General features: G+C 44.4%; 2 protein-coding genes across 15 annotated transcripts in view; both read left to right on the forward strand.

Annotated features, from left to right (window-relative positions):
• LOC4812408 (uncharacterized) overlaps positions 1-10,872 on the forward strand; it is a 100,918-nt gene extending 90,046 nt beyond the window's left edge. For 2 of the 4 annotated variants that reach the window (XM_033382964.1, XM_033382963.1), the window contains 4 exons: positions 757-1,431; positions 2,392-3,323; positions 5,651-6,045; positions 7,490-7,821. In XM_033382964.1, coding sequence (XP_033238855.1) covers positions 757-1,431; positions 2,392-3,323; positions 5,651-6,045; positions 7,490-7,821 — 2,334 coding nt within the window. Of the gene's footprint in view, positions 1-756; positions 1,432-2,391; positions 3,324-5,650; positions 6,046-7,489; positions 9,174-9,385 lie in introns of those variants that run through there. The other 2 variants (XR_004470001.1, XM_001352907.4) reach the window with 2 other exon arrangements.
• Positions 10,873-13,722: 2,850 nt separating this feature from the next.
• Positions 13,723-16,072, forward strand: part of pip (heparan sulfate 2-O-sulfotransferase pipe) — a 38,315-nt gene continuing 35,965 nt past the window's right edge. For 2 of the 11 annotated variants that reach the window (XM_015188534.2, XM_033381662.1), the window contains exon 1: positions 13,732-14,069. In XM_015188534.2, the coding sequence (XP_015044020.2) occupies positions 13,981-14,069 (89 nt within the window). In that variant the 5' untranslated portion in view covers positions 13,732-13,980. Of the gene's footprint in view, positions 14,070-16,072 lie in introns of all 11 variants that reach the window. The other 9 variants (XM_015188535.2, XM_033381665.1, XM_015188533.2 and 6 more) reach the window with 8 other exon arrangements.

Raw genomic sequence — 16,072 nt, forward strand, 5'->3', positions numbered from 1 at the left:
TACAAGATCATTTCGCCAAACAACTTAAATGGCTGTCAGTTAGTTAGTTTCTTGTCCAACTTGGAGCCAACAACTGGGCCGGAGTCCGGGGCTTAGAGGCCGGAGTCCGGAGTCCGGGAGTCTGTTACGCCAGTCAAGCCAAGCCACAGCTGTTTGCAACTGTCTTTTCCATTATTAACACAGTCAACAATAATCAGGGCCTAGGCGGAATGGAATGGAATGTCGGAATGTGCTGGAGTGCGGGATGGCGGGAGTGTGGGAGTGCGGTAGTGGCGGGGGAAAAACATAAACCTTGTCAGCAGCCAAGGAGGCGTCTAGTGAAAATATTTAATGCCTGCAAACAACAGCAGTAGCAGCAGCAGCAAGGAGGCTATAAAGAATCTGGAGAACACAACTACCAGAGGGGTTCTGAGAGTAGTATGCGGAGAGTAAGAGGGAGAGAGTGAGAGAGGGGACAGTGACAAACGACAAATAACTCACACTTGGAACTGTTTGAATATGACATGTGACAAACGAAGAGGAGACGAGCAGCAGCGGCAGGGGCAGGGGCAGGGGCTGAACTAACAAAAGAAGAAACAACAAGCCAGAGAGGAAAAGCATGAAAAACGCGTGAAAAGCAGCACGGTCGGGGTGTAGGGGTGTAGAGGGGAAAACACGAGTACAAAAAATAATGTCAACAAGAGAATTAAACAATAACATGTGTTCCCTTTCTTATTTTGCTCCTATTTCCTTTCATATCTGGTGCTGGTCCCCCAGAGCGATCTGCCGCCTTGGATAACCCGCCTGCGGATGTGGGACAGCTATGGCACATATGTGCCCATGAAATCGACAAGTTCAACCACCGGACAGCCGCCACCGCCGCCGCCAGTGGCCTCCTCGGCGGACGGGGGGAAGCCCACGCTATTGAACCAGAGCAACTACGGCAGCTACTACTATAGTGCCAGTAATCCGAAGCTGAATCGAAATCTGCGCGTCAATATCGACAATGCCTGGAATCCGGTGGACACGTACATCTACGGACCCACACAGTCGAGTGTGTTCAACCAGGAGAACAAGTACAGCGGCTACCAGGGTGGTGCCGGTGGTGGTGCTGCCGGTGGTGGCGCAGCCGGTGGTGGCACAGGCAAGCAGTTGACCAGCGTCAAGGACAGCCTCAACTACATTTCCGGCGGCAAGTCCTCCGTCAAAGATGGCGGCTCTGGTGCCTCTGCTGCCGCCGTCCTCAGCTCCGACAGGAACAACGCCGTGGCGCTCATGAGCACCAAGGGCAAGCGACGCCTCATGCTGGAGATCTACGACTACGAGACGCCTAAGCTGTGCGATCACACGGCCATCGGGAGCGGCGTGAGCGGCAGCAGCGCCCTGATGGGCGGCAACAAGCAGCGGCCGTGCAGTCCGCTGGAGAGCTACGTGAGCACGGGCAGAGATTTGGTAAGTCCACAGTGCACCTGTGCCTCCGAAAAGTAGGCAATGGTTTACTCAAAAACAGGATGGCTCCAATGAGAAGTGTGGCATACTTTCGGGATGTAAGCCACTCCTAAGTATTAAGCTCGAATAAATTGTTCAAACGCTATTCAATTTTGTCACCGGCACGTGACGTTTCTTGAAGAACTATAATACAAGATACTCTGGAAGAAAACAGACAACAGACAGGGCCTGCAATACGTAGCCAACTAAACAGCTCTTGTAGCTGATCGAAAAATGCTACCCCAACGTGCCTTGGCAAGCGCCTGGTCGGTGCTTGTATTGAAAAACAAGCCAAAGACTTTTCTAATTTGTCAGCTACTGCTGTTTGTTATTTCGTTGTGGCCCTCGGGAAAAAAAGAAACAGAACTTTGTGACTGCACCTGGCCCGGTCGAGTGCCGAGTGCCCAATTTGGCACGCCCAAGGGCTCTCAGCAGCAGAGCACAACATGGCACAGCAGCAGCTGGGGACTTTTTTTGGCAGTATGCAGAGCATTTCGTATTTGCTTTAAACTTGACAAAATTAATCAAATTAAACACTCGACTGCACTGCCAGACGTGCGCAAATAACGAAGAAGAGAGGCGAGGCGGGGCGAGGCGAAGCCTCGGGGCGGGCGCCAAATTCAAATTCGCCAAAGCACAAGAGCACACAAAGCCAAATACAGAGGAGGGGGTGTGTGGAAAGCACAGCACAGTGGGGAGCGGCGAGTGGGGCTGATGCAAGAGCACTGATGGCATGCACGGACAAACAGGCAACCGCAATAAGCCTGCTTAGCCTTTTTGACGGCGCGGCGGCACTGCTCCTCGTTGCCGTCGCCGTTGACAAATATGAACTGCAAATATTTTGATGCCAAATTGAAGCCTCCCCTTGCATTGTGCATCTCTCTTTCTCACGGTTTGCCCGTCTCTTTCCCATTCTCTTTGCAGAAACTGGAGTTCCACACGCATACGGGAACAGCCTTGTTCCCGGCGCAGTTCGCTTTGAACTACGAGTTTGTGGACACGGAACAGGGTGGTGACACCTGGCCAGGCAGGCGAGGCGAGGATCCAGTGCCGCCTCTATGCACCCGAATCTTTCGGAAGCGCAAAGGCAACATCCAGGTGCCCCGGAACGTCTTCCTGTATGGCCGAGGCGGGGCCAAGAACATCACCTGCCTGTACAGGTTCGAGGCGGGTCCATCGGAGCGGGTAAAGCTGGTGCTGCACAATGTATCCTTTGGCGAGGGCACCGCCTGCACCACCGACTCAGATCTGCATACGGGCCGGCCGCGCTGCAATCAACTGGATCCAGAGGGTCGCATCACGGAGCTGCGACTCTTTGATGTCCCCTTCCGAGATGTCAAAATCCAGCTGGGATGCTTCTGCGACAACTCGAGTGCCCTGTACAGCAACGCACCGCTGACGTTCGTCTCCCACTCGCGGATTATGGAGCTCAGCTTCACGGTGACCCGACTCAACATCTCCGAGGACTTTGCCGATGTCTTTTTCTCCGCCTCGTACGAGTTCAAGCGCCAGCCGGACTGTCGCAAGCAATTGAAGCTCAAGGGCGCTGGTGGCGAGGATGAGCTCAAGTATCCGCTGAAGACGCAAGATGCCAGCTGCGAGGGCCTGGCCTGGTACATCGAGGCCCAGTCCGCCGAACGGTCCCTCTTCGTCCAGACCTGGGGCGCCTATCTACCTGTGGATCCCACATCGGAGGATGCCATGCGCTGTCACACCAAAAACCGTCTGATGATCTACTCGGGCAGGCCGCTCAAGCCCATGCGAGTGGTGTGCCCCGCCCAGAGTGGGCCGAGGCCAATGTCCTTGCACATCTTCTCCGAGGACTGGACCAACGGACAGCCTTTGTTCATGAACAAGTAAGTGGAGAAGCAAATGCCATTTCAGACATTTCAGACCAGAGGATTTGGGTACAATTGAATAGAACAGAAGCAATAGAAAAGCAGAGAAATTCCTTCCCATATTTTAGTAGCTAAACGGAAATATATGTACGAGTATGTTCTGATTTCATCCCACTCCACCTGGCATACCAATTACCCATTCTCCGCTCCCAAAGCTGCCCAAAAGAAGGAGGAAAAACTAAGAAGGCATACAAGCCTAATGGCTCGGAGACCCGTTCCATTATCAAATGCATACCTCGTGTGAGTTAAGTCAGCTCGAGCAGCGCAGAGCCCCTCGTTTGCTCGACACAGAAAGCCTCTTAGCCTGAGTATTTTTCAGCATTTTTCGCACAAAACTAATTGCATTTTAATAGTTGCTAATATTTCAAAAAACTTTTGCACTGCTGGCACTATTGCCAGCTCCCCTCTGTACTCGTATAAGCCGCTCTCTCGCTCTCTAGCTCTCTCTCACTCTGTCTCTGTCTCATGAGCTCTATCAAAAAGTCCTGCTTAAAAATGCAATAACAGGAAATGGCTACGACGGCAACAAAATACAGGAAATTGAGCGCAAAGAAATATGCCATGAGAGAGGTAAAAAAAAGAAAACGTAAACTAGACGAGGTCCAGGCAAACAAACATGGCCGTCAGACATGCACACACACACACACACACATAAATGCAAACAAGACCATGGGGCGAAGACATATGGAAGATGGGTTCCGCAGAGATGGGAGTGGAAATGGGAATGGGAATGGGAGGAGGCTGCAGGTGGCACAGGTATGAGTACACTCAGTGTATATACGGAGTATGTGCCCCGGCAATTTATGTCCAAGGTGCGTGCCACCGAAATGAACCGTTGAACCGCTCCGAGAGCTCCAAGCCGGGCCTCCACTGTGCCACTCCCATCCTTTGCGAAAGAGTCAGAGGAGCAGTGTCTGCTCCGGTCAGTGTGTCTTCTTTTTAACGTGTACCCATTAAATTTTATGGTCAACACTTTTTTGTGCCTCTTTTGTCCATGTTTGCATTTTGCTCAATTTTGTCGCCACAGACCATAAAAAAGAGAGACAGAGGAGAACGAACGACTGGGCAAAAAAGGAGCAAGCAGCAGGCAAGAAGGAATGTTGCATTGTGGCCGGGCATGTGAAAACATATTTTTATGGGACCCCAAAGGGTAATTGGACATTGCACTGGATATCCGGGCTGGCTAATGAGCGTGTCGAGCCATTTTAGATAATTAATTGTGAGCTTTTCAACTCGACTGTGAATTAAAATTGACATTCTGACAGAAGCGAATTAAAGTGCAGTATGAAAAGTTTTCAGTTAAATATCCGGAAAACTATTTTACATAAAAACTATAGTCAGGCAGAATCCGTTTTTCATTTACTTTTGCGGATTACGTTTGCAGCCAAAGCGTTTCGTTTTCGTTTTGAGGTTCTCCAGTTTTCACATATTTTTGCTGTTTGCACCAAAACGAAAATTGTTGTTGTCCTGGCCAATTTTTTCCGAGCCAAATTCGAGGTTGGGTTTAAATACAATTATTTATAATGAAAGCAAAAGTTAAATTACCCTGATAAGTCATCTATCTTTTTCCTTTTGCAATTAAGGATCGTTTCGTTGTATAAAAAGCCGTTTTCATTTCGTCAACGAAAAGGTTTTCGTTTTGAATGTGAAATCGGGAGCCCCATTTTATGTGTATGTGTAAACTTCTGTGAATGTGAAAAACGGAGCCTGGCTGATTATAATGATTTGTCTTTTACCTATATAAATGGTACATATTAAGTATGCGAAAAGGCTTTCCTTTTAGGGCCACTTTTTAAGCCCCTTGATGAAGTATCAGTTAATTTTGTTTCCTTGCCTCAATTCCATTTCGATTCCTCTCAATGCATCGCAGATTGCCTCCTCTTTCCGCTTTCCGCTGAAATCGCAGTAACTCTGATGGCTAAGTCCCTTAATACCCACCCCCTTCCCCCTTACCAACCGTCCGCGACTTAAGGCAACTGAAAGATAGATATTTTGTCTATGGCACAACTGGAAAGTTGTGCGTAATTAGTTGCACTTGAGCAACTAGGCTGAGGAGATATCCGCAAAGGGAGATCTATGTACGAGTATATCCGAAGGAAAGGGGCGGGTCCGCCATTCCACGGCCAGAAACTTGCCACGAAAGTTATGTAGAGCATGGCATTCGTGGCTGTCTGTCTGGCTGGCTGGAGGAGGGGCCGGGAGGCTCTTGCCAAAATGTTTACAACTTAGCTGAATGTTTTTTCCACTCTCTCACAATCCAATTTCCACCGTCTTCTACCGTGCAGGCCCATCAGTCTGGTGCTGGAGCCCATACTAAAGGAGCCCGGCGATATAGCCTTCACATGGCTGGAGATACACCGCACCAAGAATGCGCTGCTGCAGCAGTTGGACCTGCATGTGAACGCAAGCGTGACCACGGGCCTGGGCTCCGGCTCTGGCTCTGGCTCTCAGCCCTCTGGCCATAGTTCTGGCTCTGGCGGAGTGGTCGGCACGGGCAGTGCTGGAGTGGCCGGGGCTGGTGGAGTAGGTGGTGGTGGAACTGCCGGCGCTGGAGGCTCAGCAAGCGGTGCTACGGCCAACGAAACCCTGAACGAATTTGGTTTCTATCCCAAGGAGTCAGATTGCGAATACAAATGTCCTGAAATTGATGCATGCATAGCAGCCAGCCTGTGGTGTGATGGTAAGTACAGATTACATATTGCGGCAGAAACAGTTCTCTCTCTCTCTCTCTGTCTCTCTTTGACTGTGAGAGGAAGCGAGGGCTGATTTATCTTTTGTGAAAAGCTATCACAAAGAAAATAGTTATATTTAAAGCGTATCTCCTCATCATATTTATTCAAATTTAGTCATCAGCATCAACCATTTTTCGATATGGTCTCAATCATCGTGTCCTAAAACATCCCATCTATGATGCATCCATCCAAGAAACTCTTCGAGACAACCTCGTTGCCTGGAGTTTTGCATTATTTGTACGTGATTTGGCGCTCGTTTTTCGTTTCTCATTTCCATTTCACATTTCTCATTTCACATTCCACATTCGCAATCGTATTCTCGTGTTGCCTGCGCCTTGCAGTAGGCAGCACAAAATTTCACTTGTGGCCATGTCCTGTCTGTTAATTTCAATGCAAGCTGTCCACGTTTTTGTAATCAGGCAAAGTTTCCCCAACAACTGCACCCCACTGTTGCTGCTCGCACTCCCAGTCCCAGTCCCAGTCCCGGTCCCTGTCCCAGTCCCACACCCAATTCGTGGTGCTGCTGGTTGTTAGTTGGTTCGTTGGTTGGTCGGTCGTTTGGTCCGTCTTCTGGTTGTTGGACAAACCCGCAGCAGTAAGACCAAACCCCAAAATGTCTTGCGCAAAAAGTTTGTCCCCAGTCCGGTCCAGTCCAGTTCCGTCCAGTCAATCCGAGCCGTGGCGAGTCGAGTCGAGTCTGGCCCCTCAGCAACCCAAATAGCCGCAACAGCTGTGCCAAACTTATTTGTGCTGCACTTGAGAGATGAAAAGCAGAAGAAAAAAAGCCGAGAGACAAAAGTGTGGAAGATACCAGTTAGTGACTAGCAAATACCCTTCAAAGAGTCGGGTAAAAATAATCTTTGTACGGAGCAAACAAGAAGGGGAATATATTTCAGTTAAAGAAGAGAGCTGAACAGGACGTTTTCTGAATAAAACAAGAACTGTTGAGTCTTTCTTAGCACCCTTGCCAGGGTGAGTTTCATTGTAGTAGTTTCAGTAGAGTTTCATAAAATCTAGCAATATCGAACACATTCAATAGCAATCCCAATATACCCACATATGCATCCTGCATTTGGTGTGGGGTAGGGGCAGAAAAAAAGCACAGGCTGGCCTGGACTTTGGCTTTTAGCTTCAATTATTTATGGGCAGCCAGCCGGGACTGCAGCTGGAGCTGGTTAACCGCAAAAGCCAGGGCATTAAACAAGCTTTTGGCCCCGACGGGCCACTCAAGTGACACTGCATTCAATTTGTAACCTTAGAGAAGACACCTCTTGCATCGCAAGAGCCCAACTACCACCTCACACCACCCTCCTCCTCCCCTATCCACTTTCAGTTTTTCAATCAACCTATGAATCTGACTGCAACTCTCTGCCTCTCTGGCTCGGCTTACAGGTCATCACAACTGCCCCAGCGGCTTCGATGAATCGGAGGAGGAATGCGGCACCGCCCGTAAGCTGCTGGAGTTGCCTGGCGGCGTCTTTGCGGCCCTCGGATGCATCGCTGCCGCTCTGACCGCATGCCTAATCTTCTGCATGTTCGGGCTGATGCGAAAGCGCAAAAAGAGTGTGGTGCAGAAGGGTGGCGGCGTTGGCGGCGTTGGAGGCGTGGGCGTGGGCATTGGCTTCATGAATGGCGCCAGCAATGGAAATGTATCGGCCGCCAGCATCGGCACCCTGAAGAAGGACTTCAAGAAGGAGGCCCTGTTCATCGATCCGGCCTCCTGACACGGACTCCAGCCGGTCGAGTACATACATGTGGATCGGGAGACCACCGTGTGATATGTTGCCGCCGGCTGTGGCATGCCCTACGACGAGCACCTGGAGCTGGGAATGGAAATGGCCTGACCAAGCGATCAGCAGAGTGCCCTCGACACAGTTCAGGGTCTGGCCTGGAGATTTTAAAGCTACTGAGAATGACGATGAAGGTATATGAATGGATTGGAGGCATGAACACTATAAAAAACTAAATTGTAAGTCGATAACCTTTTCTAAACGCTTCTGGGAGTAACCAATCGACTACGAACGTGCGAGTGTATGGTGCATAGTCTTAGGGACATTCGATCAGCCGATTGATCTATTTATTTCATTGCCTTTTGTTATTCTGTCTTTATTGTTTGGGACTTCTAGTACCACAGATCTAACTGTATATAGTTTGAATATATTTTATGTATTCCGTTGGGATAGAAGTCAAGAACAGGCAGATTTCAGTGGATTTTATACGAAATTAGGGACAGTGATAGCACTATCAGTTTATTTTTCTCTAAAGAGAATTTTTCATGGCGTGCGAGTATGTTTCATAAAGGAAACCATTCAATATAAAGACTTTTAGGTCCACTCTTAAATACATACTATACAAAACAGCTTCAAGCCTAGATTAACGTACATTTTGTTCTCGAAAAGTGATTCCCTCATCTTGACTTCACAAAATGTCTGTTAATTTGAGCTCTCTTCTTTTAATCGTCTCCATCATTTCATTGTTTAGGATTTCATGCCTCAACAAATCCGAAAAGCAGTAAAAAAAAACTATTGTAAATTAGGTACCTTTAATAAAGTTAGTTGGGATAGAGAGCAAATAATTCGAGGGCAGATAGTAGAGGAAGCCTTCGGCATAAGTAACATATTTACCATATATAGCACATAGCACCGATTGAAAGGAAGTTAATACATTAAGCAAATACATTTAGGAACTAAATGCAAAAAGATCAGAAACTACAATGAAATTGTATAGAAAAGAGCAACTCAAAGAGCAGATCCTTAGGCATATACTCTATTGGGCCGCTCTGGTATTAACTTCTAAGGAACTAGGATAAAAGAACTAGCGACATTGATTGGAATGAGAATGATTGGAATGATTGGGGAAAATCTCGACAGTGTTGTGATCCAAGGCATGCACATACTGAACTATGTTTAAACACAACCAAATCGCAAGCATTTACGTGGTACTACATAGTCATGATTCGATTTGCGATACTTGAAGAGCTAGGTATTAGCTAGTATATAGTCTATGAGGAGGGTCCGCACTTTTTTTTGGGTTTTTTATCGTAAAGCACACTCTCACACACAAATAGAGCAGATAACATCACTTAGTGGTTTATTAAACATACATACATACACATATACAATCGTATGGGAAATATAATTGTTATTAACGATTAAAGTAGAGCTCGAAAACCAGAGTAATGTTCACTTATTCAACTTAATCAAGAGAACTGCCACAATATTCTATAAGAAAATACAAAAACCATTTCGAATATTTATGTAAATATATTTATCGGGCGTTTATTTTCAGGATCTTATTTTCTTATTTTTTAATTGTTTTTTAAAATGTTTGTAGCTGCAATACATCATATTCCTAACTTAACAAAAATAGAATAGAATAAAATATAGAAAAAAACAAAAATGTATGCAAGCCCTAGCATTTAAGCCATGGCATGGCCCATAACCCATTTAAACAATCAAACTTTGGCAGTTGATAGGATTAAGCAAACACCAAAAAGAAAATGCAAAAAAGCAAAAAAGCTAAAAAAAAAAAGACAAAAGTACTTTATTTTATAGACAGTAAAACTAGGAAAATAGAAAAAATAAATATTAAGACCTTCGGTGGTCTGCAATGAAAATTTTAAAAATGTAAGAGCCCTGCCATATGCAGACAAAATCCATTAAAATTGCAACTTCCATAAAACATATATATAATTTAGTCACCATTAAAAACCAGAAAAAGAGAAAGAAGGAAATATATACACGAATTAAATCAAATATTTTCAGTTGCATTTTTTGGTAGAAAATAACCCAAATATTTATAGCCGAAAAAAGGAAGAACAAAACAAAAGGGACGGAACGATGTGCACTTTTTACAATTTTATGAAAAATAATGAATTATTATTTCCCAAACACAGACACAAGCAAACATACATATATGATATTTTACACACACATTTGTAGTATAAGAGACAAAATAACAATGAAATATTCGATATACATACATATACGAGTATATACTCGTACATAGAAGCAATGGCAAGAGAAAATGCCAAAAAAAATAAACGTAGTTTTAAGAGCAGCGCCCAAGCTGTTACTATTTCCTTGGCCACCATCGTCGTCGTCGTCGTATACATCATCTCAATCATCAGTTCGGGGTTCAGTTCCTTCTCTCAATCCAACCAAACTATGGTAATTTCTGTGCCAACTGTGTTTAAAGTAGAATTCGAAGATAAAATATGACAGCGCATAAAACTCTACACTACATGTAATTTATTTGAAATGTTCGAAAATAAAGTGGAGAAAATATGGAGAGAATGACGGCGGAAGAAAAGGAAAATTGTGAGAGTGTGAGATGGTAAATAATAATAAAATACAGACAGCTGTGTAAATAGTCGAAATGCGTACACACTACGCATATTTAATTAAAAAAAGAAATAAACAAAAAAGAAAAAACTGCATACATACATAGATAAAGATACACAAAAGAAAAACACAAAGACATAGGGAAAGGGAAAGGGGAAGCGCAGAGAACTCTCTCGCAATTGCATTTCCCCTATTTTTTTTTTTAGTAATAAATTCTCCTCAGTTTGCAGTTCGATATATAGAGTAAAGTAAGTTTCACTTGTATGATAAATATAACTAAACCAAACATTTATATAGAGATATTATACGTACATATATGAAAAGGAAAAACCTAAAATAATGACGCACTGAATCAAATAGATGAAACGAGTATTTAAAAACCATGACAATTAAAACCAAAAAGAACTTTAAACAAAAACGAAATTCAAAATACACCACCTGAGTTTATTTATGGCTCTAAATTGAAGTGCGGGGCTGGTCCATGTTCCGGTCCGGGCTCCGGGATCCGGGTTCCGGGTTCCGAGCTTCGTGTGACGCCTGGGGGAAAACCGTAAGCCAAAACTACGGCAAACTCAAATCGTGCCACAAATAGCTGGCAGCCAAGTAGGCCACAGATTTTGATTGCCCGCATCCGGGGCAAGTGGACATCCCGTAACCTCGACATCCTGCACATCGAACAAAATGGTGTTAAAGCCAAAGCCGTTCTACGCTGGATGCTGGACGCTGGAAGCCTTTGGGCGTGGGTTCTATGCTCCGGTACGGCTCGGATTGGGGGTTGGGTTGAATAGGTTTCTCCCATAACCCGCATAAAACATAGCCACCAAGCGGCATGCTGTGTGCTCTGCACAGAGTGTATGTACTCTCCTCCTCCACCTTTTGACCTCTCTCTTTCTCGGTCTCTCGGTGCTGTGACTCTGTTTATTGCCGCTAGGTGTGTTGCTGGCCACTGGACCTGGTCGAAAAGCGTTGATAAGCGACAAAAACCCGGGACGATGTCAGCGAGGAGGAGCAAAAGAGTTGTCACGAATTTCTATTAAAAGTAGGACATTTTAACCATAAAAAGTAGAATCCTTTCTAAGGGAAAGGGCGGATAGGATGGGAAAAACAATTCCAAAAACAAAAGGACATCCCGGACAGTCGGAACTCCCACGATCCGGAGAAAGTAATGCGCAAATAATTAAAATTATGTTTTTTTGCCTCGAGCTTTTTCTCGGGATTGATAGAATCCTGCCAATCGATTGGCACCCGAAAAACGGAGATCCATATGGCTTCCTCCCGATTCTGCAAAAGGATGTCCTTCGCTGATCTGGACCCATTTGGCCGAGATATAGCCCCACAATCTTTTTCCTGTGGCAATAAATAAAATGCTGCGTTCTTCCTGTACGCTATATGTATCTCGACTTAACGGCGGCCGATATATTGGTAGTAATATTGTAAGTGTCCCACCTCTCAATGTCTGTACTTTCCTAGCTACCCTCGATGCACACACACGCATAACTCCCCCACACGTGAACACATATGGGCACATTTGTATTCCTATTTGCTCCTCGGGCCAATTGAAGTTGTTTACAATCGAGTTGGCAGCTCAGCAAAACTGCCACACGCAGGGGCAGTTTTGTTCCCCAAACAATCCCGCTTTCGACAACGAAAAACAGCAATAGGACAACAAGAAGCACTTGGCAGCAGGAAAACATGAAAGATACCAGCAGCTGAAACTAGAAGAACGAAAAAAAACTTGAGGTAAGTAACAGTTGATGGACCTCGAACCTCGAACTATCATCAGGGCATCTCTCCAGCTCTCCAGCTCTCTGGTTAGGCAATACTCGTGGAAGTGTGATCACAGATCCCAATCGATTTGTCTAAATCATCGCTTCAATTAGCCCCTGGAATTCTTCTTTATGAAAATTACTTGTCATCTGCTCGGCAATATCTTTCTTCACTCATTTCTCTTTCTTTCTTGGTGCTAATTACAGAAACTTTCAATTATTACCAACCATATACATATGTACATACATACATATATGGCCAGTTGCCGGTAGCATTTTTTCATTTGGTTTTATTTTTTCTATTTAAGTTTTAGTTTTATGTTGACGCTGGCACTTTTTGGTTTTTTGCCTTTGTTATCGAGAAATTTACACGAATTTTCAGCTTGTTGAAAAAATCGCAAAAAATATATAGTCTAAACAATCAGCTTTTTTGTTGCCGAACAAAAGTGTGGATCTATGCAGATAGTTGTGGGTAAATGCTTGAGTCTGGCACAGCCGACAGACGCCATTTGGTGAACAAATCAGCACAGTCTGGTGCGGAGGTATATGCTCTAAAGGTATAAGAATAATAACTTATATTGATGTATAACTTCATCTCAATGGGCTATACAATTTTAAGAATCTGGATGGGTTAAAGTTCGTTTTTAATAAAATAAAAGGTCATTTGTGGCTTGCACTACTTCACAGAGCTACACCAAGTCTGTCAGCATACTTTCAGAGCCCACTGTTGCCACCAAGTGCCTCTAAGCCAATGAGGGTCAATGAGCTTTGCGGACAGAAAGTGCGAAGGCTAAGAGAACACAGCGCTTCTATAGAAATTTCAAAACTAACTCTGCGCAAAAATTATACAAAAATCCAGAATAAAAATGGCAGGCGAAAGACTGATGGAGAAGACCAAAAGAATCGAGAAGAATCTATTATTTATGCCCGACCGCCAAAAACGCTAATAGATGGAAATTACGAAACCGGGAAGGTCAGCATTCGACCACACCGGCCATTAGGGAGGAGAAGTTCAAAGGTAAACCTGTTCCCAAAGCTACTCCTCCATGAAACTAAAATCAGCCAGAAATGTTCTTTCTGCCTACGTGGTGGAGAACTCATAGGTTTTAGATATTTTTTGGGCAAAAGAATATTAAGGTTGGCCAACTGTTTCAACATGTTATGCATTGTGCTCCGGAGGATATTTGTACAGTTGCCTAAAGAATTATGCTCCCTAGCGACAAAAATAGTATGTATTTCAAAGACACACATTGTTTCAATATGAACGACCTAAATAAATATGCCTAAGTAGATTAATGTCAGGGGACTGGTAATATAAAAATGTTACCACAAACAAATGGACCACAGTCACGTCCCATAATATTCAGTTCGGCTTAGGGCAAAGAGACGACTGCCACAGAGCGAAAGATCGGGCCAAGAGAGCGAACGAAAGATCTGGCCAAGAGAGCAAGTCGCAAAAGAAAATGGTAAAAGCAAACACAACAACAATGAACGGTAAAAACGTAAGCGTTAAGCGGCCGACGCTCGTGCGCCGTCGCCGTCGACTCAAAGTTGGCCAAAAAGGCGGCCAAGTGCCCCAAGGAACATTCAGTCAAGCCGCGAACGTTGCAAGCTCCAGACGTCTGTGTCTCTCGTAGCTCTCACAACACAAAGAATTTTATTTTAAATTTATATTATTTTTTTATGTTACTGTTTTATTTTATTTAATTTGTGTGATCACCAGTGATCTATCTAACGCGGGAGTGCCTGTCGATTTGCAAGTGTATTTCGTTAAATGTCTCTGGGCGCCGATCGTTCGTACAAAATGAAGCTGCGTGATGTGGAAAACGCCTTCAAATATCGCCGCATACCGTATCCGAAGCGGTAAGTGATCCAAGCGAGAGATATCTTTCTTTCCTTGCACCCCAGAATAACAGAATGAAGTTTGTTTGAAAGGGGAAATGCACTGAGTTCCAGTTTCAATTTAATTGAAAACCGGTCATAATTGCCTATTGAATGAATCGAGTACTCCGTTGCTGGATTGGCTGGATTGCCATGGCTTGGTGGCTGAATGACTGCTTCGCACATGAAGATGAAGACTTAAAGGCGATCAGATCCGAGTTTTGCTCTCGATTAACTTTCCGTTTTCGCAGCTGCCATTTTGGTCAGCTAAAAGTGAAAGACATTTCAGGGTCAGCGGAGTTAGATACATACATACGTACGTACATGTACGCGAATATAATTGAAGTAAAACCTCAGTTGATCTCTGAAAAAACTGAAACTTTTTCTTGAAATTTTAGGTGCTCCCAGCACCACCAACAGCAGCAGCAGCACAGTAATTTCAGATATTTCTATTAATCTAGCCGGTACTGCTTTTTTATTTTTCAATTATTGCTCTACTTTAAATGCTACAATTTTTGTGGTGCTCTGCTGTTTTTTGGCTCAATTCTTCTCATAACTCATTTGGTGTAGCACCTTGGGGCCGGCACACAGAGATGAAAAGAAACCCCAAAGAAAAAGAAGGAAAACCACAAAAAACTTCAACTCAACTCAACTTCAACTATTTCAAGTAGCCAAAAGACCAGAGCCGTTTCCCCCTCTTGGCTCACATTTTTTACTGTTTGTTCTGGCCTTTTACAGAACTCAGCTAACATCGGATCGGCTTGTGGCCCGTCGCTCTGACTGGCCGCTCATTAGTTGATGGTCGACGGACGCCCCGGCAGTTTTGACCATTCAGAGGTGTTTGGGCCACAGATCTGAGCCACTGCGTCCGCTGTTGTGCAATGTTTGTGTGGCCCAAAACAGCCAAACTGTTGCAACGAGTGCGTCGAGATGTGAACTAATGATACGCTGAATATACACAAGCTTTGGCCTAATTGGCTTTGGGCTAAGACATTTTCAAAAAGGGTGTGAGAATTTACTTTTCATCAACTTAAACCCAAACGGAGTCGTGCTGAGGGTCTAAACGTGGGGGCATGGGAGGAAGCGTTTGTCTTCAGACGAAATTTTGCAGCGAAATTATGAAACGAGCCTGGGAATAGTTAATTAATTCTCCCTTATCCCATGCTCATGGACACATGGACACATGGACATGTGGACATATGGACATTCCGCATGGGTTTTCACTCGATTATTTAAAGAACAAATTATTATAATAGTTAATGTATGAATTACTGGCATTAATTAAATGCCTGATTTATGGGCAAACATGTGCTTTGTGTACTTCATTCACGCAGTTGCATTCATTTCACGCTCATTTTGACAATTTCCGTGCAGCTGCAACTCTCAGTTCTTTTCGGTCCTTAGTCCTTTGGTCGATTTGTCGGTTGGCCAGTCGCTCAATCAGTCTGACAGGCTGGAAGCCTGGCAGTCAGTCAATCAATCAACTGATGGGTAAACATTTATTTTATGCTTCAGGGCAAAGAACACTTTTTTTATACGTACATAATTGTTGTTGGTACTGCATTTTAGCGAAAAGACAATCTTTTTGTTTGAATAATGCAAATATTTAAATATTGATATGTGATTTTCAAAAGGGGGGAAAAAATGGCATATTTCAAACAACATGGGTGCATGTAGTTGTAGACGTTATTTACACAACTCCTTTGTGCATTTACCAATTGATATTAATTAATTTAATTAATTGGCTCGGCTTAAATAACTGCCGGCCAGATGTTGGGCAGCTTCATTAACACTCGCCCGATACACGCGACACACGCGATAAAGCGAGTTCAAAGCACTTAAAGCCCGAAAATGATTTTAAAAGTCAATAATTATTGAGCGTCAAATTGTCAGAATCCTAATATGGTTAGGCCATAAGCTTTGCCTTCGCATGAATTAGCATAAATTCGATTTTCCAGTTTGTTTTCCCTATGGATTAGGGCTTA

Source organism: Drosophila pseudoobscura, chromosome X (genome assembly GCF_009870125.1).
Source record: "Drosophila pseudoobscura strain MV-25-SWS-2005 chromosome X, UCI_Dpse_MV25, whole genome shotgun sequence".
Lineage (NCBI taxonomy): Eukaryota > Metazoa > Arthropoda > Insecta > Diptera > Drosophilidae > Drosophila > Drosophila pseudoobscura.